The 26,003-nt window shown below is 42.2% G+C and overlaps 1 protein-coding gene across 7 annotated transcripts in view; it reads right to left on the minus strand.

Annotated features, from left to right (window-relative positions):
* AKAP9 (A-kinase anchoring protein 9) overlaps nt 1-17,427 on the minus strand; it is a 137,072-nt gene extending 119,645 nt beyond the window's left edge. For all 7 annotated transcript variants that reach the window (XM_080936102.1, XM_080936101.1, XM_080936100.1 and 4 more), the window contains exon 1: nt 17,253-17,427. In XM_080936102.1, the coding sequence (XP_080792228.1) occupies nt 17,253-17,300 (48 nt within the window). In that variant the 5' untranslated portion in view covers nt 17,301-17,427. The remainder of the gene's footprint in view (nt 1-17,252) is intronic.
* Between the last annotated feature and the right edge of the window lie 8,576 nt (nt 17,428-26,003).

Genomic DNA, 26,003 nt, shown 5'->3' on the forward strand with positions numbered 1-26,003 from the left:
TTGAGCCAACTCCCAGCCTAAATTTCAAAAAATAAAAATAAAATAAAATTTCTTTCATATGAAAGAGATACTAACCAAAACTTCTTAAATTTGAGCTCTTTAATCATTCTAAGGAAAACCAAAAAATAAGGCCTATAGCTTTCGAAAAAAGAATTATACTAATAATATTACTGTAACTATTAACCACAGTAATTAAAAAGATATGTTACTATATGATATGCTAAGGCATTATTACTCATGATGATAATATCAATATCTATCAAAATTTGTGACAGACTATGAATAAGTATTGTATTTTAAAACCTTATCAACTGTAAAATAATATACATATAGATACCCTATTTTTTGAAGATATTAGTTCAGCAATCACACAGAGCAGCTGCTAACGCTGGACAATATAAATCCACCACAGTCAGGGTCTTCCCAAGTCATTTAGCAACTCTCCAGTTATTCTGACTCACGTCTGCTGAAGAACAGGTGTGGGGTCAGCTGCCTCTTGCACACTGCTAAGCTGCTGAAATGCACTTAAAGTACTTTGTAGGATAGAGTTGTTCTTAAAAATAAACTGACTGGATTATTATTAAAATACCATCCATATATAGAATCAAAAGTCCAGGCTCCTCACTTAGAAAGAGAAGGTCCTGCAGGGAGAACGGCATTCTGAAAAGCTGCCCTCGGAAAGCTGCTGGGACACCAGTGTGCTTCAAACTTCAGTTTCTTACTGCATATAAACCATGTCTATCTAGTGTTCACTCGGATGTGCAAGTACACAGAGAACTGAACCACTAACCGCCAGATTATGGAAAGGTCGGCTGAAAAGCAGCGGCAGCGGCATGCACTACTAAATCCAATGGCCAAGCCACATCCATGCACAAGGAGGACGATTCTACAACTGCACTGGGATGGGCGGCTTCGAAAAAAACATAAAATTACAGAGACATGGCTTTCAGTCTGTTTCACTTGATTCTATGTGGTCAAAATGTCTTGTGGTTACCTATGTGGAAGGCTCCTGAGAACAAGGACTTCAGACTTTATGTTCACCACCTAGAACACTGCGCACTAAGTATGTGCTGGGTACAAAGGGAAGACGGCACTTAGGGAAGACACGGAGAAGCAATAATTTTAACTCTTGATGGCTTAAATTACATGACACAAAGCACATGCAGCTCCACAACTCTACGTGTCCCAAGGCTTCAGAATTGCAATTAGATATTCTCATTATAAAACATAAATCTACCCTTTGATTACAATCTTCCACGTCTCTTTAAAAAAAAAAAACTTCAAATTCTGAGAAAAATTATTTATGCAACAGCTTTCTGGCAAGAATTGTACTTTTTTTTTAATTGTACATCTTGAAAGTGAAATTCTCAATTTCCTATAGAAAACCAAAAAAAAAAAAAAAAAAAAAAAAAAAAAAAAAAAAAAATCAGAACAAATTCCTCCTTCAGGAGGAATCACCATCCTTGACTTCAAGTTGTACTAAACAGGTTGATCAATGGAATAAAATTAAAGTTCCAAAAATAAACCCACACATCTATGGGCACTTGATTTTCGATAAAGAAGCCAAAACCATAAAACAGAAAAAGTAAGCATCTTCTACAAATAGTGCTGGTCTAACTGGTCTAACTGGATGTCTACATGTAGAAGAATACAAATAAATCTTTATCACTCAACACAAAACTCAAGTCCAAATGCTTCAAGAACCTCAACATAAAGCCAATACACTAAATCTCATAGGAGAGAAAGTGTGAAATACCACTGAATGCATTGGTACAGGAGACAATTCCCTGAACAGAAAACCAATGGCTCAGGCTCTAAGATCAACAATCGATAAATGGAACCTCGTGAAACTGCAAAATTTCTGTAAGATAAAGGACACTGTCAACACAATAAAGCAACAGCCAATGGATTGGGAAAGGATCTTCACCACCATACATCTGACAGGGGGCTAAGAGTCAAAATTTATAAAGAACTCAGGAAGTTAGACCCCAACAACCCAAATAACCCAATTTAAAAATGAGGTCCAGAGCTAAGCAGAAAATTCTTAACAGAGGAATCTCAAATGTCTAAAAAGCTATTAAAGAAATGTTTGAGTCTTTTCTCATCAGAGTAATGCAAGTCAAACCAACTGTGAGGTGCCATCCTACACCTATCAGAATGGCTAAGATCAAAACCTCAAGAAATAGCACATGAAGGCAAAAATGTACAGCAAAGGGAACACTCCTCCACTGCTGGTGGGGTACAAACTTGTACAACCACTTTGGAAATCATTTTGGTGGTTTCTCAGAAAACTGGGAATAGTTCTACCTCAAGACCCAGCTATTCCACTCCTGAGCATATACTCCAACATCCCACAAAGACACTGGCTCAACTGTGTCATAGCAGCTTTATTCATAATAGATAGAAACTGGAAACAACTTAGATGTCCCTCAACTGAAGAATGGATACAAAAAAAAATGTGGCACATCTACAACATGGAATACTATTCAGCTATTAAAAACAAAGACATCATAAATTTTGCAGGCAAATGGAGGGAACTATCATCCCAAGTGAGGTAACCCAATCCCAAAAGGACATGCATGGTATATACTCACTTATAAGTAGATATTAGCCATAAAATACAGGTACCATGGTACCCTCAACATACCCAAAGAAACTAAACAAGAAGGAAGGCACAAGCAAGGATGCTTAAATCTCACTTAGAAGGGGAATAAAACAGTATGAGAGGCAGGTGGGGGAGGAACTGGGAAGGAGAGAAGAATGGGGAGTCGGGGTCAGGTGTGGAGAGGCAGGAGAGATGGCCACATGCCTATGAGAATAAATGGCAACCTGCAATTGACAGGGCTGGGGAGGTGGGGGACATCTCCAAGAAGAGACAGAGACCTGGGATAAGGAAGGTGCCCAAAAACCAATGGTGGTGACCTGAGCTGTGACTCCCAGCATTGAGGATATGGGACCCAAAGAGACCACCTCCTGTAGCAAAGCCGGAACCCCAGGGGAGCAATAGGGTATAAAACTATAAAACTTTTGACCTCAAATGTATCCTATCTACAAGAATTGCAGGTACAGGGGGTGAAGCAGAGACTGAGGGAATAGCTAACCAATGACCGACCCAACTTGAGACCCATCCCTGACACTATTAATGATACTCTGTTATGCTTGCAGACAGGGGTCTACCATGGCTGTCCTCTGAGAGGCTCCACCCAGCAGCTGACTCAGACAGATGCAGACAGCCACAGCCAGAGAGTAGGTGGGGCTTGGGGACTCTTAGGGAGAATGGGAGAAAGGATTGCTGGCCTGAAGAGGAAAAAGAACTCCACAGGAGGACCAATAGAGTCAATTAAACTGGATCCTTGGGGCTCTCGGAGTCTGCATACACAGACTGCACATAGGCCTTCCCACATATATGTAGCTGGTGTGCAGCTTGGTTTTCATGTGGGTTATGAACAACTGGAGTAGGGGCTATCCCAAAAGCCCCTACTACGTGTGTGGGATATCTTCTTCTAGCTGGGCTGCCTCGGTGGGGGAAGGATAAGCCTAGGCTGGCAGAGACATGATGTGTCAGTGTGAGAGGATACCCAGGGAGCCCCACCTACTGGGAGAAGGGGAGTAGGAGATGGGAGGAGGGGTTGTAGGAAAGGTTAACTAGGAGAGGGGCAGTGAGTGGGATTTAAAGTGAACAAGTAAAAATAAATCATTTAATTAATTAATTAATCAAACTTTAAAAAATAAAAAGAAACAAGATCATCTTACGTATTCAATTTCTATTGGCTATTTAAGTTATTTTTATTTTAAACCTAAAAATGGTTAAGTTGACAGGAAAAAAAAAACCTACTCAATTGGGTAACCACCTGACACTGAAGAGATACACTTTAACTTACTGAGAAAACATTTATTCTAAAACATGCTGGAAATTCAGATACCAGCCATCTGTGTTTGCCATTTGGAAGCCAATTATAAAAAATGTTAACATATGTAGTCACAGAAAGAGTTGCAGGATTCTCTGGAAAGATACTGTGCCCATATACATTTGTCTTTCAAAGCTGGTTCAGATCCCAAGCAAATGCCTTCTACCCAGGAGAAGAAAAGACTAAACAATCACGTATTCCCAAACTCAAGAATTATATCATAAATAATCACTAGAAGAAAAGAGTTTTCAGAACATCTATGACATATGAAAATATGCTAATTTATATAGTGTCATTTTTTTTAGAGACTGCTTATAATATGCTTAGTTTTTACCAAGCTCTGACAGACACTAGTCAAAATATGTTCCTAACCTTTTAATCTAGGCCAGACTGTTACTTCATCAAACTGTACAATGAGATCAAAGTCCGAGCATAGTTTCTTAAACATTAGAGTCCTGTAGAGAAGGAGTGGTATAGTAATCTCTCTGACCCTGATTTTCTCAACAGCTTTCCTGAAGAGATAAGGCTGCTCAGTATTTCACATATGAAGGACAGAACTTGGCAAGTCTTAGGTAGTTAATACGTAGTTCATTTTTAATACACATGTGTTGTGTATCATGTAGCCACTCTTACTCTAAGCCAAAGAACACACCGTGATGGACAGAACACACTTGAAAAAAAAAAAAACCTACTCTCTCTGATGAACTGTAGTGCAATAGGGAAAATAAAATAAACACGCAAATACATAATTTCACACAATAAAACATGGTTTTAGATTTTTTTTTTTTAATGTATGTTTTGAAAGAGCCTGAAACAGCAGTGTTTGATTGAATGAGGATGTGGAGAGAGATCAGTCGACACCCAAAAAAGGATATGGAAGGCAGTGTACAAGGATGAGTTAATTACCTGCCTAAGGGCATATCAGTGGTACGGCCTGGGCCCCTACAGTCCTCCAACAGAGCTGGGACTGCTATTGTGAGAGGGTATGGAGCCCTTAGGAGGTGTAACCTAGTAAGCAAAAGTAGGTCAGCAGCCAGACTTGGTGACCTTTAACCCCAGCACTCAGGAGGCAGAGACAGGCAGAACTCCATTCTGTTTGAGGACAACTTTTTCTACAGATCGTGAGGTCCAGGCCAGCCAGGCCCTACAGTAAGAACGTGAGGCAGAGACAGAGAATATGAGAATGTGAATGTGTGTTTTTTTCGATATATATTTATAGGTAGCCTCCTCTCTGAGAACTAGTTTTTACGGCAGCAGAAAGTACCATGCAAGCTTCCAGAGCAGGGAGGCTACCAGGAATACCTCCCACAGGCACCACAACTACTGGCTGCATGGCACAATAACCCTAAGGACGCTGCACATCAGAAAGGCAGCTAACTACCCAAGAACGGTCAAACTCTTGACCTGGGAGAACCCTGCAGCTGCACTTAACTAAACCAGCATAACCCTAACTGATGCTAAGTATAGAAATGTTCCCTTCTCAGTCGCCTTATCTTATGGGCACACCGAATGTATTCTATTAAAGTTTGCAGAACTAACTTTCTAGGAAAGCAGCACAGCCTCTACCATCCACAGCATCCCTGATTCTCCACCTACTTCACTGTGATGAGAAAACATGAATCCATTAGATTCTTCTCTTCAAATTAGGGGACTAAGAGGCTGTGGAGGCTTGAAAGAGAATGTTCCCCCAGAGGCTTGTGTGTTTGAACAGTCAGTAGTGCTGTTTGGGGACATATAGGAGGTGTGTGGTCTTTTGGGGGCAGTGTGTCCCTGGAGGAGAGGATTCAGAATTTAAAGACTCACTATTTAGTTTATCACTCTAGTTCATGTCTGCAGCTCAAGATGTGAGCTCTCTACCTTAGTTCGCCAGCCACCAGAACGACCGCCCACTGCCATGATGTCACCGTTACTGCGTTAACACTGGTACCATTCACCATAAGCTGCACTTCTCACAGCAGCAGATGAGTAGCTAACAGAGGTGGTAAACTATCCCAGTGAAGGAATCTGAGATCAGCGCGTGACATTTTGCTCACTGGAATCTTGGCTGTTCTGCTCAGACGACCTCTAAGTGCACTCTGCACCCTGCTCAACAATGTAGAGGCAAGAACGCTTCACCCAGCAGAGCCAGGCTTTCACTGCCGCTGTTGTTGCTAAGGTTTAGCATTAGACAATCCCTACTTCCTCAGACACACACCGAGTAAAGTATCTGCTGTATAATAACTCAGAATACACACTCACTTAGTGGAGCAGAGTCAGGAAAACAGGTTCTGCAAGTGGTACCCAACCCTTACTGCTCAGTGATTTTCAAAATAATCAAGCTTGGTTCCTACCCTGAATTTTTATTTTGGTAAGCCATGTGACCTAGACGTCAAAACTTTTAAACACGTTTCCTAGGAGCTTCTAACATAGTAAGCTGTGACTAGACGATTACTCTGTAAGTAGACAGGTTTAAGCAGTTTTTCTTTGTGTCCCCCAATTCCCACTACGCTGCCTTTCTTCTTTGAGAAAAGGTCTCATGTAGCCATGACTCCTAATCTTCCTGCTTTTGCTAGGACTACAGGGCTACAGGGATTGTACCACCAGCCCAGATATTTGCCCCCTCTTTTAGTTTTAAAATGCACTTTGGGGGGGGCTCCACTGGATAGGACAGATCTAGGAATTCACCGCCCCACCTTAGGTCCGGCATCCTCATGTAATCTGATCTGAACGGGAAGGAATAGAGGAGGATACTAGGAAATTGACACGAGTGACAAAATGTCAGCAGTCGGGTCCCAGGGAGCCCAACTAACCTCTGTCCTGATCCACCTCTCCAACAGCCCTGCACCTCTTCGTCACTTAGCTTTTGTTTCAAGACACAGAAACCCCGCCCAAACTAGACTGCTTTGCATTTATCTGTTCATCAGTAGTGCGTGTGTTTAAATAAAGGTCATAATGTTTTATTGATATAACAATTAATGCATTACTGCTCTGGTAGCAACAAATCTATCTGAAAATAGGTACAGTACTTAGAAAGGAACTTTTCAGCTATGAGACAGTAAAAAAGGAAGCACACCTTCTAACAGTTCCCGCTACTTTTACAGTCAAAGCTGCCCTGTGTTCAACGGCGCGGCTCACACGGTTCCTCACTAACCGAGCGTATGTCTCTGGCCTCATTTTCTGCTCTTCCCTGTAATCACCTGAGTCCCAGTGTGACACAGATGAAAACGGTGGCTGGCACTCTTAAACATGCGATAGCCTGTGTCTTCTTCCTTTAAATTTATTAACTTAATGTGTCAGTGTTCCACCCGCATGTACCACATGTGTGACTGCTGCCCAGTGATGTCAGAAGGACTGGATGACCTACAGCTGGACTTAAGGATGTGGAGGCTGGGAACCAAACCAAGGTCCTCTACAAGAGCCACACATATTCTTAAATTTTTGGTTGTCAGCCTTGTCTTTAACGGCAGAGCCATTGCTCCAGCCCAGTCACACATATCTTAACCTCTGCTATATCCCCTGTCGCCTGACAGTGTTTGAAGAGTTTTAATTTTATTAGCTAATTCTGTGGTATGACACTATTTCCAAGACAGGTACTGTAAGAGCTCCTGGTTTTACAGATGCAATGAAAGGCAAGGAGAGGTTGTCTCCTACGCACAAAGTAAAAGAAAAAAAAAAACACAATTTGATCTTACGTTGCCTGGTTTAGTCCAACCTTACTACCTATAATTACCCTGATTTCACATAAAAATGTCTTAAGAAATTCTCCTCAGAAGTCTCAAAAGAAACTTCTGGTATGTTTATCACAAACTGATTCTATAGTCCTACCTAAAGTCAACAACTTGGGCTGCTGATCTGTAGTTTTTAAGTAAAATATTTGCATCTATCCACCCATCTGTTTATTTGAGGGAGGAGGTCCCACGGCATCTATGTGGAGGTCAGAGGACCCTGTACATGAATTAGCTCCCTTCTTCAACTACGTGGGCCACGGTGACCAAACTCAGGTCTGTCAGGTTTGATTTTTATCCAAGAAAAGCTTCTCAAATTGCCAAAGTGGCATTAGATATTCCCCTCTCCGTTCTTTATAGAGCCCCTAGTAACTGGGGGTAGGGGTTTAAATGAGAAATGACCCCCACAGGCTCACAGATTTGAGCACCAGGTCTTCAGGTTTCCAGGGTTATGCAACCTTTAAGAGGTGGCACCTTCTGGAGGGAGCACGTTGCTGGGGGTGGGCTCTGACAGTTGGTAGCATTGCACCATTTCCTACCTACGATCTCTTTGCTTTGCAGTGGAAGAGGATCTCAGCTTTTTGTTCCAGCTGCCCCTGCTATGCATTCCCTACTACCATGGACTGCCTCGGGGACTTTGAGGCAAAATAAACCCTGTGTCTGCTACTGGTATTTGTCATGGTGCTGTACAACAGCAAGACAAAGGAGCTGATAAGGCAGCTGAAGTCTGTGAGTGGCAAACCATGCCTTTCACATCCTACCCAGCAGCTCAGCACCTTCCCAGGAAAATGGCTAATGAGGCAATGAGCACACAGTGTGGCTGCTGAGGAATGAACAGAGCCCTCAACAGACAAGCCTTAGCAAGCAACAAAGACTTCCACTTCGTGTTGAGTGTGGGCCTAGCTCTACTCCGCTGCATTTTGAGGTGTGTGTAAATCATGAACCTATTCAGTTTCGTTTAGACATTAAAATGTTTAGGGTTTTGTAGATTTTAATGTAGTTCCAGATAGTTCAAATAAATGTAAGGCTTTAAAAACTAACCTCTTCTTGAAAGGAGGACAGGACAGCCCTAGACGTACAAACACTGGAACAACAGAAATGTCTCAGTGAACAGCAATGCACAGAAGGAATCACTACCACGAACTGGAAACAAATAATTCATTGCTCATGAACCAAACCGATAAAAAAACCTATTACAGAGTACACAACTGACTGCAGATTTAAGTAACCTGGCAGAACCACTCCTGCAACAATGCTAATTTCTGAGTATTCTGAATATTCAGCACTTTTGAGTCTATTAATTTATATATAAACCTATCAGTCTATGTGTATCATGCCTAGACCGGCATCACGTGCTTTGAGTGATATTTTAGTGACAACTACTATGGTTTTTTTTTTTAAGAGGATACAATATTATAACAAAAATATCTTTCATTGGTGAAGGATACATATAGGTCCATCGTGTTCATGTATTTTTAAAAGACCTTTCCGTGACTCCAGACCAAATGTGTTCCCTGTAGATATGGGCAACAATAAGTAAGCCAAAGCCAACAGGTGCCCACTTAGCCATACTGCATGCACTTGTGAAACAGCTGACGCTGGAACAGTCCCTGACCCACAGACAGATCAAGGTTAGTATGCTCCAACCCACTCACCGAAACCTTATGTGTGGCCAGCTAAGGCCCAGGAAGGTAACTCCACGAGAAATGTGTTTCTGTCAGTCCATTCCTGGTACACAAATATATACGCACCGTGTGTGTGTGTGTGTGTGTGTGTGTGTACAGAATTATATGGTATATAAGGTGGTAAAAGCATTGTTAAATGTGGACAAAAGACTTTAAGTATTTTTCTAAAAATCCACTAGTGGTCAAACAAAAGCACATGAAAAGTTGTTCTTCATCATTAGTAACCAGAACACTAGACTAAATCTCACTCTGTGTCTCCTTGGGCTGCTCTAATAACTTAAAAAAGATGGCACCCATGTTAGTGCGGCAAGGAGAAGCTGAATTCTTAGACACTGTAAACAGGAACGGACAACAGAACAGCTACTGTCTGAAGTGACCTGAGAGGCCTGCGAAACCATCCACGCAATCTGCAAACGCAGAGCCTCACTCCCGGACACAGCAGAGATGAGGAGCTGTTCCAGTTCTGTGCACCTCTGTGAGAGCAGCACAAACCGCCACAGACGGGTACGGTGTAAACTTACGCCACGCAAAAGCTTCTTTCTGAGCGGTCTGTGCTTGGGTGAGTCTTGCCCGAATTTAAAAAATAATCTAGTCACAAAAGAACAGACATAATATGCAGTCACTGATAGTGGGATGCTAACCCCAGAGGCTTGCACTCCCCCAGAAACAACTCACAGACTGTATGAAGTCCAAGAAATAAAGAAAACAAAAAAATATATACATATATTTACAAAACAAGAAGACTTTGACTATTTCCATGTTGCGTTTTGTTTGGCATGTACTTTACACTTATTGTAACTATTAGGTTTTCAATGCATACTGTCAAGCCCTTGAAAAAAATCAAGTTCTGACGAAAAAAATATATTCACATGGTTTTATGTAAAAATTATTTCAATGTCTGAAAAAACATTACTGACAAAAATGTATAATTTTAAGCAAAAAATGTTTAAAATCTGTACATTTATCTTTGTTTTGTAAAATAAAGTCATTTAAAAAAAAATAATCTAACACTAGCTTTCTCATATCCGGTATTTCTATCAATATTTTACTAATGCCTTCAACGCATAGGTTTGTGACCAATGTGCTGTAACACCATTCTTCTTGTAGACAACAAGGCACAGTTTGCAAGAACTTAAATAAATGCTTGCTAAGTCAAAGTCCATAGCTGCACTTGTGTTTAAAACAAATGAGAGAATTATATATATTCTCTCCCTCTCATGGAGCACGCACGCATGCACACACACACACACACAGAGAGAGAGAGAGAGAGAGAGAGAAAGAGAGAGAGAGAGAGAGAGAGACCCAACCTTTATATCAAACTAACAAACTTTCAAATTTTCAGTAGTTTTTCGAGTTAAAAGCCTTTAATCCCAACACTGGGGAGGCAGAGGCAGGCAGATCTCCAAGCTGAAGGCCAGCCTGGTCTACAGACGGAGCCCTGCAGTCAGGGCTACAGAGAAACCCCATCTGGGAGTGGGGGTGGGGAGGTGTTTAAAAGAACACTGATCAGTTGAAAAGAATTCCAAATTTTAACTTTAGAAGAATATTGCTGCAATATAAATACGCTGTCCTAGTCAATGTTTGACGGGTGACTTTTTTTCTCACTGCCATGTCACACAAGGCTAACTTCAATTTCACTAAAGCACAGTTTCTGGGTGCTGTGTAGTTTTGCTCTTGCTAGAACCATATTTCTTTATGCAGTTAAGACACCCGGAGCTGGAACGAGTGCTCGGCAGTGAGGAGCGCTTGTTTTTACAGAACCATGGTTTGGATCCCAGCACCCACATGGCGGCTCACAACCATCCATCACTGTAGTTCCAGGGGACCAAACGCCCTCTTCTGAAGTGCAAGGGCACCAGGCATGTACAAGGTGTGCAAACATACGTGCAGGGAAACACGTCCAGACACATATGATCAGGACACTGTTTTAAAACATCTCCGTTCCGCTGCTGTCACAGGATAACCTGAAATGTTTGTCACCCGACCCCTTCAATTGGTGACAGTACTGCCACTGCTGAGTAACTGTGTAGAAAAGAAGCAGCAGAGCCAAAGGAGGACATGACAGGATGGGACAACAACAGCTCAAACCAGCGCCTCTTTCCCTAGAGCCCTTTCACCTCTGTGTTTTGCCCCTGGGCGTTTACTCCAGAGACCCTGCCGTTGGAGAAGCTTGTCCTGCCCACTGTTCCTCGAGCAGTTTCTCCCATGCACGCTGTGCACGTGAAGGCATCGAACTCCTGCACTGCTGAGAACGCAAGACTAGGTACGCTGTCACACCTAGAGACTGCTTAAAGGAAACAGGAAGACGGGAAAGCGCTACACGCGAAAACGCAAGGAACAACCTACAGAGGGTGAAAACCCCGGTTGCCAGCAATTCAAAGAAAAGAAAACCTTTTTCTTTTTGCATATACCTGGTGCTAGTCCTCAAACTGTAAATGCTTGGTGAACACATAGAAAACAACCGCTGGTTACTAAATGAAGAAGCCAAGAACTTTACCTAATTCACTGAACGATGTCTGTTATATAAAGCACTGACTCGCTGCCATGGAACTTCCGTCTTAAAAATCGCACTGTGTATACCAAGCATTTAAAAATATTCCTAATATAATTTAAAGATATAATTGCACAATAATACTCTTTATGGAACAGTAAATGTCCAAGTAATTTTAGTTGGAAAAAGTAAGTCATTTATAATGGAGCTGAAATGTGGTGCCATTCCCGACATTTCATAGTAAACAGGGTTTGCCTGGGTCTGAAAATGCTAATGTCTTCTCTCTCCAGGGAACAGGATTTTTACAACATTAATACTTAGGACCCTACAGAAAACTCAGACACCCAAGAGGTGAGGACACTAAGCTGGCAGAGAAGTCTACTCTGCTTGGCTCTGTTCTTGGAATATTCAGAATCTCGTCTGTGAACCTGTTTCTGGGTTCTTCAGTCACTGCAAGTCTAAAACAGCAAAGTAGGAGCAAAGGAAAGGAAAGGAGTAAGGCCAGACGGCCGTCCACGGGGATGAGAACTGAGAGCAGAGGGAAGGATGAGAATCGAAAATGCAAGGGAGACCCGCTGGGCCTGGAGCGCCTGGAGCAGTCATCCGCAGTGACAGAGACAGAAGCCAGGAAAAGCAGGAGTTCAAGACCAGCCTTAGCGCCTGGAGCAGTCATCCGCAGTGACAGAGACAGAAGCCAGGAAAAGCAGGAGTTCAAGACCAGCCTTAAAAAAACAAACAAACATAAAAACAAACAAACAAAAAAGGATCTCCACAAATGCCTACTACCACAGAATGTCAGCTACACAATAGAAGCAAAGCTGGAGTAAAGTAGTAGAGGCCCAGGGCATACCACGGTCGGAGCCATGGTTAGTCTGCCACGCTCTTCTGTGGCACAGTCGTGTCAGACAGCACGTGTGTTACCGTACCGTACCGAGAAGGTTTTATTACTTTTAAAAATGGTATTTGAAATTCTTTTTCCTAATCACAACAGAAAGATTTTGGAGATGGGAAAACGGCTTGGGACCGTAAACACAGGAGCTACGCTAGCCTTTGATGCTTTCTGTCGGACGTCTTTCATGTTAGTTACCTTTCTTGTCACTGAGACCAAATACCTGAGAAACGCAACTTAAGGGAGGAAGGGTTTACGCTGTCTCACAGTTCACAGGGCTCCATCCTCCGTGGTGGGAGGGCATGGTAGCCAGGACGGCCGGCCCATGGCTTCAAACAGGAAGCAGAGAAAGGGGGAAATCATTAGTCCCCTAGCCTTCCACTCTCCCCCGTTTTATCCAGGTAAGAACCCAGTCTGGGACGCTGCTGCTCTCGGTCAGGATGGGTCTTCCCCATCCGGTTAAAGCTCTCAGGGAATACCATCGCTGAGACAAGAGGCGTGTCTCACCAACATAGTCATTCAGCCTCCACGAATCAGCTTGTACACATAACCTTTATGGAAATTATCGATGCTTTGTGATTTTCACATCACACACCCAAATCCCTCTCATCATTGTGTCCCTTTGCATCTGTCCTTTGCCCTTGCAACCTCCCCAACAAAGGGGGAAAAAGGAAGAAAAAATAAACAAACGTAGCATAGAAAACATCTCTTCCTGTAAGCTGCCGTGTGCCCCAGTGTGCCCCACAGTGTACCCCTTTGTCCACACATCTTGACTTGGAAATGTTCACTGCACGTCACTGGTCTGGTTCAAGGCCTCTGGCTTCTATGGCACCATCCATACTGGACTGTTATCCTCACCTGGACTCCCCTAGTACACCCTGTTGCCCTGTGACATTGGCAGTCCTGAGCTTTGGATCTGCAGGACCACGCATTTCACGAGTTCCGGCAGCTTGTAGATGAGACCGATCCAGCTCAAAGCCCTGGATCTGGGACCTGGGGATGGCTGACTGAACTGGTCAGCCCACTAGCCTTTAACCTAGCACTATTGATGGTTATTTTCCCAGCTTAAAGTCTTTGTAGAAATATTTTGTGCTATATATACACCATAATTTACTCCCCTGTACTGCATTTAGATTGGTATAAAACATTTCACAAAAATATACTACAATGTATACGTGAAGAGTTATTTTTAAAGCAAGCATCTATGTGTTCTAGATAAATGAAAATTTTCAATGAAACCACCTGCCAATCAGTTACCAAGAAAAAGATGTAAGAATTGTGGTTTCTGAAAACAAATTATCAAAGACAGCAATTAAGCCCAGTAAGTAGGAAATATGGAGAACCAAGCTTCTAAATAGGTTTTTGGGAAATGATTTTACATGTTCTTTTCTTATGGCAGCAACAAACAACTTCAGACGAAGAATTCTGAATTACCAAGTAATAGCCGTACTTACAGAGAAGAGCCCGGGGAGGGCTCATTTCCCATTCTGTTCATTCAATAAGCAAGTATTCTATTGAATAATTATTATCCGATAGATAATTATAAGCTGCAATAACATAATAATAGAGCCTCTTCGTAAGATGTTCCAGGAAACGAACACTACTTAAAACATTTTACCAAAACATGAAAGATGAACCCACCAGGGCCCCAGTGCAGAGCAGCCTCACTAAACTTACTACCCTCTATCCTTCCTGACCGGACAGCAGAGGCAGCCAGCACATCTGGGTTTTCAATTCCTGCCATAAAATAGGTTTGCCAAATAATTTGTTTTTAAAAGTTTATGGCGCAGCCTGAACCCAGGGCTTTGCAGTGCACACGGAGCTACGCCCACCCCACCCCCAGCCACTGCCCTTATTTACGGTAGGGTTTCCATTGCTAGTTAAAGGCAGCATTTTATACAGATGAAAAACCCACGTGATGCTTTTGAAGACACAAGCTGTACTTTACTGCCCATGCTCCTTCCAGGTTGACAAACATGATGGCCCCATAATGCTCTTCAGGTAACTAGGAAAGGTGTCCCCTCCGTGCTGTCTTCTTAGGCAACCTCTATGTCCGTACAGTGCATGACCAGAACTGCTTATTAGCCACACGGTGTACCCTCACTGGGAAGAGTAGGCTCAATTCCAGAACAAAGTAGTATTTTAGATAAAATTAATTTTAGGAGACACTGTCCCCAAAGGCAGAACTGTGTGTATGTGTGAGAACACACACCTGAGCTAGTAGGAGCCAGAAAGCGGCTGTCCCTTATTACTTTCTACCTTGTATAGTAGTTTTTAAGACATGGTCTCCAAATGAATGAAACTCAAACTTGGTATTCTGGCTAGAGGACTAAACAGGAAATCACAGGGGTCTCTCTCTCACTGTCTCCCAAGCACTGGGTCACAGATGCATGCCACCACGACCAGCTTTATGCAGGTGCTGGGAAAATGAACCCTGGCACTCATGCCAGAACAGCCAGCAGGTCACGCAGTGGATGAATCTCCCCTGCCCACTGACATAGGACTCTGAAAGACAAACAAACACATATAGAAACCAAATTCAAACTCTGTGTTTAAAGGGGAATCAAGTATTTATTGGCAGCAATTTAGTTATAAAACAGGTCTAGTGGAGGCAGACCAAGCTCGGCAGGAGTGCCATACACGTGTTTAGTACAGAACATTTTTAGGGAAGGCGGTTATAAAGTCTTCAATAAGACATCTGTCTTACCTAGACATAGCAGCTCACACACATACTTCTAGCACCGTGGAGGCTGACACAGGATTGTCACTGAGTCTGAAGCCAGCCAGACTGAACTACACAATGAGCTCTAGGCTCACCTGGACTATAGTCAAAGACTCTGCTGAAAAAGAAAGGGTGGGAGAACAAGGAGAAGAAAATTGCTCTCTCCTCAGAGCCTCGATGTTTGGGAAGGAATGTACACTACGCCTCCAATCCTTCAATGCACTGGGGCCCAGACTTTCCTCAGGGTGCACAACAGGCAGCAAACCTGGGCTTTTCCCATTTTTTAGAATGCTACACACACACATTTAAATCTTGACCTCACACAGAGGGTGCTTATGGGAAAGTCAGCTACCAACATTCTAGAAATACAAGGTTAGCTATTGCACACACTCCTTTAACAAACTAATGTTAAGCAGGTACCACTGTATCTCTCCGGTATGGCTCTTCATTCATTACTGACCTGCTTCCTTTGTTAACGGTGTAAGAGAGGAAAAAAGGGAGGTGGGCGTCTTAGTCAGGGTTTTACTATTGCTTTGATGAAACATCATGACCAAAGCAATCTGGAGAAGAAAGGGGTTCATTTAGCTTACTGCACTTCCATATCATGGTTAATCATTAAAGGAAGACAAGAACTCAGAGCAGGAACTTGAACAGGGGAGCTTATGCATGGAGGGGTGCTGCTTACTGACTTGCTAAGCCCGCTTTCTTATAGATTCCAGGACCACCAGCCCAGACTGGCAACACCCACAATGGGCTGGGCCCTCCCCTGTTAATCAGAAAGAAAATGCCCTCAAGGCTTGTCTACCTCCTGATCTTAAAAAGGCATATTCTCAATTAAGGGTCCCTCCTCTCAGATGACTCTAGCTTGTGTCAAGTTGACATTAAAACCAGCAAGTACAATGGAAAAAACTGTTTAAAATCTAACTTAATTATCCCCAGATATACTTCTAACAATTAGGATCGATACAATATAATATCTTACAGGTAACTTCATTTTACGAAGCAAGGAGATCCAAAGGTAAACTCAAACGGGTAATTGTAGAAAGAAATCATTCTATTCCATTCATAATGGTGTCAAATTATTTAGTAAGCCCACTGAAAGATTCCTACATATAAGTCAGCATTGTTTACATGCCATGCCATACACACATGCCCACACAAAATCAAAGTTGACAAATACATTACTTAAAACATCAATCCTATAAGTGCTGTTTAGTTTATGGAACCTTTAGGTGCTCCGAAGTTCCATTCTACACACTACAAAAGCGCGTGCCATGACAAAGACCTCCAACACAAATATACAAAGAACCGCTTCTAAAAAAACGCCCCTACAGCCAAGTTCACAGCTGGCACTTGTGGCACACTCGAGACACTGCTGAGGCAGCTGTCACAGGCCAATCACACACACACACACACACACACACACACACACACACCCAAGAGTGCCAGCGTGACACCTCAAGAAGGCAGGCTGATGGTCTGCGCAGGGGTGTTCCCGGAATAAAGAAAACCCTAAACACTCGCTCGGGAAAGCACAAAGCCTGACCGACTCCCCAAACTCCCTTTAGAAAGTGAAAGGGTGGAGGCTGCAAAGCAATTCCTTAGCAGTTCGTACCCGGGGTAAGAGAGGGGCTTGTGTGGCACCCGGGAGAAAGGAGCCGGGCAGTGCAGTCATCAGGTCTCCGCCGTCAGCAAGAGGGGGGCGGCTCTTCACCCCCAGCCACAACACCAGCCCCCGCCCCAGTCCCGGCCCCCACCCCAGCCCCGGCCCCAGCCCCGCGGCCCGGCCTCTCCCCCAACCCCCGCCCCGGGTCACCGCCTCCCGACGCGGCCCGCGGCCGCTGCGCTCCTACCTTCGCCTTGCCAGCTGCCAGCTTCCTTTGCCTCTCCTCGTCCTCCATGGCGTCTGCAGGGTAGGCTGGGACGCGGTGGAGAGGAGAGATCTGTTTAGAACGAGGAGGACGGAGCTCCGCGGCCGCTCGGGACGCGCCGGGCGCTCACCGGCGACTCGTGCCGGGCTGCACGGGCCCCGCGGTCACCGCCGCCATCTTCGTCTCCACGTAAACACACGGCGGCCGGCGGGGCGGAGCGGGCTGTCGGCGCAGCCGCGAGCGTGGCCAGCAGGTGCCTGTGTCCGCCCGGCTCGACCGGGTCGGAGGGCTCGGGGTCCAGGGGCTCCGCACCCACCCCTCCCGGGATTCGGTGCCTGCAAGGTGCCGCGCTGCAATTTCTAAGGCGAAAGCAACGGCGGCCTCCTAACGGGAAGCCGCAGTGGACAGGGCGAGGGCGGGACCCCCCAACTCGGGGAAGCCGGGGAGCCCCCTGCTCCTTCCTTACCCCAGATCCCCGCCCTTACTTCCCGGACAGGTTCCCTCTCAACCCATAGGCTTCATGCTCCACCGCGCGCTGGAAGAACAGTCTATCGCCAGAGGCTTCTCCCAACTCTTTGTTCTTTGGAGTGAAGCTGAGACACTCCTAGGGGCTTCTCCTTGGCAACTGTGTTCCTAGGGACCTCGAATTCGAAATCGAAGTTGGGAACAAAGCCAGTCTACCCTAACTTTCTCTTCCCCCAATAATGTATTTATTCACTTTATATCCTGACCTCAGCCCCCCTCCACCATGATCCCTCCCTCCATCCAGGCTTACCCCTCTCTCCATCACCTCTGAAGTAGACATTACCTCAGAGTAAAGGGCTTGAAAAAGGTTTTCCAAGCAAAAGGAGCTGTGCTAACTTTGAACTTTAGTGATCTTAAAACAGCTATGCATCTTCTCTGACTTTACCTGGAGTTTTTGGATGAGCTGTTTAATGTTTATGACTGTCCCTGGCCTGTGAAAACGCCGGACCTTTGTCCTTTCTGTTTCTTGAAATGGCTAGTGTGAAAGATTATGCCCAATAAACTTTGTTACATTTAATTGAGCTGTGCTTATAGATTGATTATTACCATGTTTACTCCCCCAACCCTTTCTTTCCTCCTCCCTCGCCCTTTCTTTCCTCTCTCCTACCCCTCAAACCCAATCCTGGAGTGAACCATTTTAGTATCTCAAATTGATCCTTTCTTCTTGGTTTTAATATAGGTTGGACTGAAATTAGCAGGTAAGAACTAAAGATATTAATTTACCCATAGAAGTGGTGTTAAATGAATATACATATGAAAGGGGAGTGATTAAAATGGGAAACTTAAAAACCTTAGGTCTGTCAGACACCAAAGATGTTTCTAGTTCCTGTAATTTAGAAATCTCTATATTTCCAACATTATTGTGCTAACTTAAAACAATAGTCTATATTTCCCTATTTTCTCAGCTGGAATTGAGACCGTGAGATCAGCCACCTCATCATAGAAATAAAAGAAATTAAAAGAGGAATCGGGGAGAGAAGTGGTTTTCTCGGTGACCCAGCACCGAGATCTAAGTCTAGAATGAAGTGTTCTAAACTGCCCGGATTAAATGATTAGCTGTTGATTCTGATTGCCTAGGAGGAAGCCCAGGACATCTGACAGGTCCCCTGTTTGTTAATGGACTTGACTTTCTCAGTGGTTCAGGAGGTCAACTATTTGTTGCAATCTGTTCCATCTTTGTAACTAAAGGTGTTCATGATCTGCTAAGAGTTGCAAGGTTATTTCTGCATTTCCCTTTAGCAATTATCAAGCTTATACCTGTCTGTCTCAGGTATGAAGGCTCTATAACATGGTGGATCTGTCCGAAGGGCATGTCCGTGGAATTGCTGCTGTTTCTTAAGATACCTGTTCAATCATGTCTCCATATAATTTATTCATATAATTCAAACAAAAGGAAACATATTGATTCATACACCTCCTTCTATAGAATAAGAAACAGAAAGCTGGAGTGGTTAAATCACTTGACAACGTCCCATGGTTGGGGTAAAGGATGTTGTAGCTAGTGCTAATGCCAAGCCCCTGAATTTGAGTCTTTTTCTGTTTAGCTGGGCTATGTCTCCGAACAACAAAACAAGCATCGGGATTTTCACAGGTTCTTTTCTGTGTGGTCTGACGGCAAATGTCCACGTATGTTTACACGTGTGGAAGTGAGTTATGTGTTCATGTGCTTCTGGAGGGTGGAGGTTGGCATTGGGGTCTTCCTTGGTCACTTTTCCATGTGTACTGAGGCAGGGGTCTCTCAATGGAACTGAGACCTTGACAATTTAGCTAATCTAGCTAGCCAGCCTGCTTCACAGGTCTGCCTCTTTAGCTTGGGGTTCCTATCATATTGCTGTACCTGTTCAGCGTCGCTGTGCCTGGGATGCAAACTCTTCCTCACACGTGTGAGGCAGTCACTTTTCCTACTGAGCCACCTCTGCAGCCCCAACAGTGGGGGTGTAAAGGACTAAATATGTATTTATAAAATGTGTCAATAAATTAAGTTTCAAAATAAAAGTCCTTTGAAATAATAACTTATAAAACAAGCCTATAATCAGTTAAAGTGGCCTAGAGTCTAAATGAAGTCAGAGAAATGTAAGTTACTACTCTTACAAGGGATGTAATTGTAGGCCAATAATCCAAGAAAGTGCAATTAATTACTGACTACTAGACTATATGAACCCAAAATTCAGATCTCCAAGGGTTTTTACCTCACTAGGTAATTGCAACATATAAACTGTGAGCTCCCAAACAGTGTGACAAAGGGCCATGTAGTCGTTCTACTTGGGATAAAATACATTGGTTCTAAATGGAGTTTTGGATCACTCTTGCTAGGAAAGTTGCTGGTAGGTACCACTATAGCTGCTGGTGGTGCTGAGTGAATCAGCCTTGCTGAGCTGCAAGTGTTCAGACCACCGTAAAGACGAGATACTCAAAGCAAATGCACCTCTCCCAAGTTAGACCCGCACAAAATCCAAACCAATTCTATCCCTGCTTTGAAGAGGAATGCGCAATCCTAATCCCATCCTCTCCTTCTTGCCTCCAACATGTCTTATGTGCTAAAGGAATTCAGGTCACTGGCGTTTTCCATGAGTCCTGACCTGCTGTGTTTTCTTCCATCTTAGAAGTACCTCAGATAACTCCATAACTCAGAAAATAACATCCTGGAATGGTTTCCATGACACCATGTGCTTGCACAAATCTCCCATTGCCAAGGGTGACTGGGGTATGTGTTTTCTTTCAGTTTTTAAGTCTAATAAATATATCTTACCTATACTGTATGATATTTAAATTTTTCAAATTTTTAAATATAAAATATTTATCTTTTACATAGTTTCATCTAAGAAACGAGAAATGTAACTCCATTGTGAAGATCCATACGACATTTTTGTTTTCAAAATCAAAAGAAAGTGGAAAACAATCTCTTTTAAAAACACACACACACATCATTTACACACAAGTCATGTACACATAAATCATGTACATACATACATACAAAAACGATAAATTTAAAAAGAAAAAAACTGTAAGATCACAATAATCTAAATCCAGACTTTAAGTATGTCTATAACTTTATGATTAGTACTCATGACCCTTTTCTCTAGTGGAAAGGATTAAGTGTCATTTCATTGGTGTGTGTGTGTGTGTGTGTGTGTGTGTGTGTGGTGTGTGTGTGGTGTGTGTGAATTTTTTTTTAAATAAATTTTTGACCTAGGCAATTACTGACTATTGAGAGAAGAACCAGCCCTCCCCAGGGATGAGTTCCCTAACGGGTTATTCAGTGACATGTCATCAGCCCTAAAATATATACATACACACAAGTTACTAGATGGACACAGCAGGTTGTATCTATAAATTCACGTGCATGTATACATGTACTAAAAATTATTAAAGGAAAAGAGGCCATGGATTTGAGAGGGGGACACAGGAAGGAGGGTTTAGGGGGAAGAAAAGTAAGTGGAAAAGAATAAACCACAGTATACTGTGTAAAATTCTCAAAATAATTTCAAAATGCAGTTTTGAAACAATGCCAGTTCTTTAAACATGTAGTATGTTTTAGACAATATTATAGAATTATTTGTTGAAAGGAATTTAATTTTGACTGTTGGAGACCAACATCAAACATCATCAGTTCTAAACTTCATATATAAAAGACAGTAAAACATGGAAGTTAATGGTTTAAACCCATTGGCATGTTACAAATCAATATTTGATGTTGACATTATTTGAAAAGATATGCATGATATATAAGTAATGACTTCACAAAATGTGTTCTTGTTCCTAAAATGGCTATTTAATTAATGTTGCAATGTTACATAGTAAGAAAAATGGGTTTACATATTAATGAAACACAAATTTAGTTGACCAACTAGTAATGTGAGTTTTAAAAAATAGCTTAACTAGATCAAACGAAAGAATATTAGGGCTCGAGGGCAAAGTGATGATTATTGCATTGTGGTATCATTAAAGGGAAATTTATGATCACCACATCCAAGAACCCAGAAGCATCGTCGTGCTTACAAACAGTATAGAAGAGGAAGCTAAAGTAATACTAAGAACACAGAAAACCTGGTAGTGACAGAAAATTATAAAAATGTGCAAATGTGCACATTCATGTGCAAGAGGCACTTCGAACCCACATAGACATGACCAGAAAAGAAGTCTCTACATCATATCACACCTAACACACCAAGAAAGAAAATGGCTGCTGCTTCATATGACTGTGTCCAGTGATGCTGTCCTTAGATATATATATACATATATATATATATACATACATATACATATACATACACATACACATACAATACACATATACATATACACTGACAGAGACTTTGCAAGAAAAGTGTAGCCACTAGAAAGCTGGTGAACTGAACAATAAGTCAGCTTTACAGAATTTACTTAAACAAACCTTGTACACATGAGATAAAGAAACACATGAAGCCATGAGAAATCATGGGGGTAAAAACTAAATTTCACTATAAAAGATAAAAGCAAATGAAAGTCAAGAAAGAAAAATATCAAGTGCTATTAATCCACCAAATTACTAAACCACAAAGATGAACAAGAGGAAAGATTGACTATGAAGGGTTTAACAAACAAGCAAACAAAAACAGAAAAGCTACTGTAAGGGGATGGGTATCATGGCTCAAGGTAAAAGCACTTGCTACTCAAAGTTGTTTTACTCTACAAGGCTGTGTTCCGATCTTTATATAAACACTATAGCATGCAGCCCTCCCTGTATCATGAATATACACATAATAATAAATAGCCAATTAAGTAAAAATACATTGAGAACCAGCGCTAGAGAAGTGCCATATTGACAATGACTTTATTCATTGGCTTCTAGAAATTAGGCACTGGCCAGTAAATACTTACAATACAAATATTTATAATATAAATATGAGAAAGAGGAACACTTCTCCGCTGTTGGTGGGGTTGCAAACTAATACAACCACTCTGGAAATCAGTCTGGCAATACCTCAGAAAATTGGACATAATACTACCTGAAGACCCAGCTATTCCACTTCTGGGCATATACCCCAGAGACACCTTAGTACACAACAAAGATATATGCACCACAATGTTCATAGCAGCTCTATTTATAATATCCAGAAGCTGGAAAGAACCCAGATGTCCTTCAGAAGATGAATGGATACAAAAATTGTGGTACATTTACACAATGGAATACTACTCAGCTTTCAGAAACAATGACTTGACCAAATTCTTAAGAAAATGGCTGCATCTAGAGAATATCATTCTGAGTGAGATAACCCAGTCACAAAAGAACAGACATAATATGCAGTCACTGATAGTGGGATGCTAACCCCAGAGGCTCGCACTGCCCCAGAAACAACTCACAGACTGTATGAAGTCCAAGAAAAAAACAAAACAAAACAAAAAAAATATCTATACAACAAGAAAACTTTGACTATTTCCATGTTACATTTTGTTTTACATGTACTTTATGCTCATTGTAACTATTAAGTTTTCAATGCGTACTATCAAACCTTTAAAAAAAATCAAGTACTGACTAAAATATATATTCATATAGTTTTATATAAAAATTATTTTAAAATCTGAAAAAAGTACTGACAAAAATGTATTGTATAATTTTATGCAAAAAAATGCTTAAAATCTGTATATTTATCTTTGTTTTGTAAAATAAAGTTGTTCAAAAAAAAGAAATTAAAAAAAATAATATAAATATATAAATAATATAAATATTGAAAGACTATTTATTTCTTTTTTTCTACCTTTTGTTATCATACTCATCAATACATTTAATAAATTTTAGTAGTGAAACCACCCATTAGGAATCAATGAGGACTGTATCTAAATGTTGGAAAATAACTTTTTCTTCTCTCCTTTATTTTTGAGGAGTGCTAGTCGATAAAATTATTTCAGAAATTGAAGATGTGCTCTATATTTATACTCATCAGTATAATAGTCTTAATCCACACCAGGCTACTGTTCACTTCAGATTTAGCTGGTGAACATGCAGACTTGATAATCTCATTTTACAAGTTTAATTTAGTCAAATACAGCTAGTGGCACCAAATTCAAGCTTTATAAAGTATGGTCGTGTATTCTAATTATATATTTCATAATGTCACATTTGTATTTCCTTTACTTTTTATCATAATTTAAGATTGACTGTGACAACTTCATAATTCTCATTTTAAACATTTTATTGTTTAATTTCAAACTAAAATGCTTATTTCCCTGAAATAAATGTGTATATTTCAAACAGACATACGTAAATATGATGATCTTTTCCTTATAGAAAGAATGACACCTGCGTTTCTTCATAAAATTCCTAAGTGTGAGGTTCTTTTTGGCCACTGTAGTTTAGCTGAATGGAGGCCACTTGGACAGGATGCTCCCTGTTGCCACCAGCGGAAAAGCCAGAGGGACAAACCCCTCTCCAAGTTTCCTTTGAACGGAGCAGCCAGGTGATCAGATATAACTCACAAGACTGAAACTACATGTTTCAATCTGGGATGTCTGGGACAAACTTTGTGGGAAGCCACTGTATTCGCCATTACAAGATGGCGCCCAGCCCGAGGGGAGAGTGGCCAGTTTTGAGATAAACAACTTAAGTGCCCATGCACGCCTGCCTGTTTTTGCTGAATCATGGTGACTCTGAGTATGCTAATTAGGGCGCACAGAATGCACCAATCAGGTGGCGGCACAGTCCTCCTAAGCATATATAAGGAGGGCTGGTTTCTGGGCTCGGGGTCTTTCGCTACTTCAATCAAGCCCGCAATAAACACCTGTAGAAGGATCCTGTTGTGGCGCGTCTTCCTTGCCGGCGAGATAGGCGATCGCTACAAATTTTAGTGCCCTCATTAGATAATTCAATACAACTCAGCAATTTAAAAATGCACAACTCACACACGTGAACTGGGAAAATCTCAGAAATATTATGTTGAGGAAATACTTTATGGCTTAGCTTTTATAAAAACTGAAGACAGGCCCACTGGGGTGAGTGAAGGAACTGAGTGTAAAGGACCAAAAATGAGCTCTCGGGGGCAGTGACCTGTGCCCTGTTCCACAGTGCCCTGTCTATTGCAGAGATGACATGGTTTTGTTGTCTGTGTGGTAATTACATTCACATGTACATTCTATTAACATTCACTGATGGAGATAGTTAAGATGTGTACATTTTGGAGAGGAACTACTACAATTAAGAGCTATTTGAGGACTAGTGTGGAAACCTAATAAACTAGAAGCTCTTTACAATATCTTCATTTATGAAGGAGGTATAACTGAAATCAGCAAATAATGGGGGGAGACGGTGTCCCAAGTGGCATCTTGTTATCAAATAAAACTTCTAGTACTGTAATTGGGTTATATCTCATTAAGGCGTAGACCAATGGGATCTCATGAAAATCCCCAAAGGATGTTGACAAGGCTAAAGGCTGCTCTCCACAAACTGACAGCAAGGCCCATTGGTGAAGACACCTACACAGGGTGCCTACATAGATCCTTCACCCCTATATTCTAGCCTTCTTGTGCATAAAGGAACTGCAAATGCTACTCAGAACAGCAAACCCCAAGCCAGCCACGAACCCTTGGATCAACAGTGGTATCCTTCCTCCCAGATCCACTAGTGCAACGAGGGCACAAATCCTCTGGAACAACCAATATCTGATTTGATACAAGGCCTTTCTGTGAGATGGAACTCATGCCCAACATGGGTAATCAAAAACCGGGGACTAGACAGCTCAGGGATGTCAAGAAAAACAGAGCACTGCTGTTGTAAAACAGAAACAGTGCTGTAATTACATGGCTCCTAATGATACTCGGCTATACCTCTAGATTGGTGCCTTGCTCAGCCATCCTCAGAGAAGCTTCCTCTGGAGCAGATAGGAACAAATGCACAAACCCAGTCAGACCTTACACAAGGGCTGAGAAACTCTGGAATGCTCAGACCTACACAGAATATCTCCATCAAATCCACCAGCCCAGGGCTCAGGGGACGCTGCAGAAGAGGAGGCAGAGTGTGAGCCAGAGAGGATGGAGGACACTGGGAAAACAAAGCCCTCTATATCAACACAATTAAAGCACATAAGAACTCACAGAGACTGGGACAGCACACACAGGACCCGCACAGGTCCGTGTCAGGTCCTTTGTTAATGTATCATGGCTTCCAGTTTAGTGGTTTCATGAGATTCCTGAGTGTGCAAAAGCCTGGGTCTCTGTTTCTTGTGCCTTCTCTTG

The sequence above is a fragment of the Micromys minutus genome (genome assembly GCF_963924665.1).
Source record: "Micromys minutus genome assembly, chromosome: 23".
Lineage (NCBI taxonomy): Eukaryota > Metazoa > Chordata > Mammalia > Rodentia > Muridae > Micromys > Micromys minutus.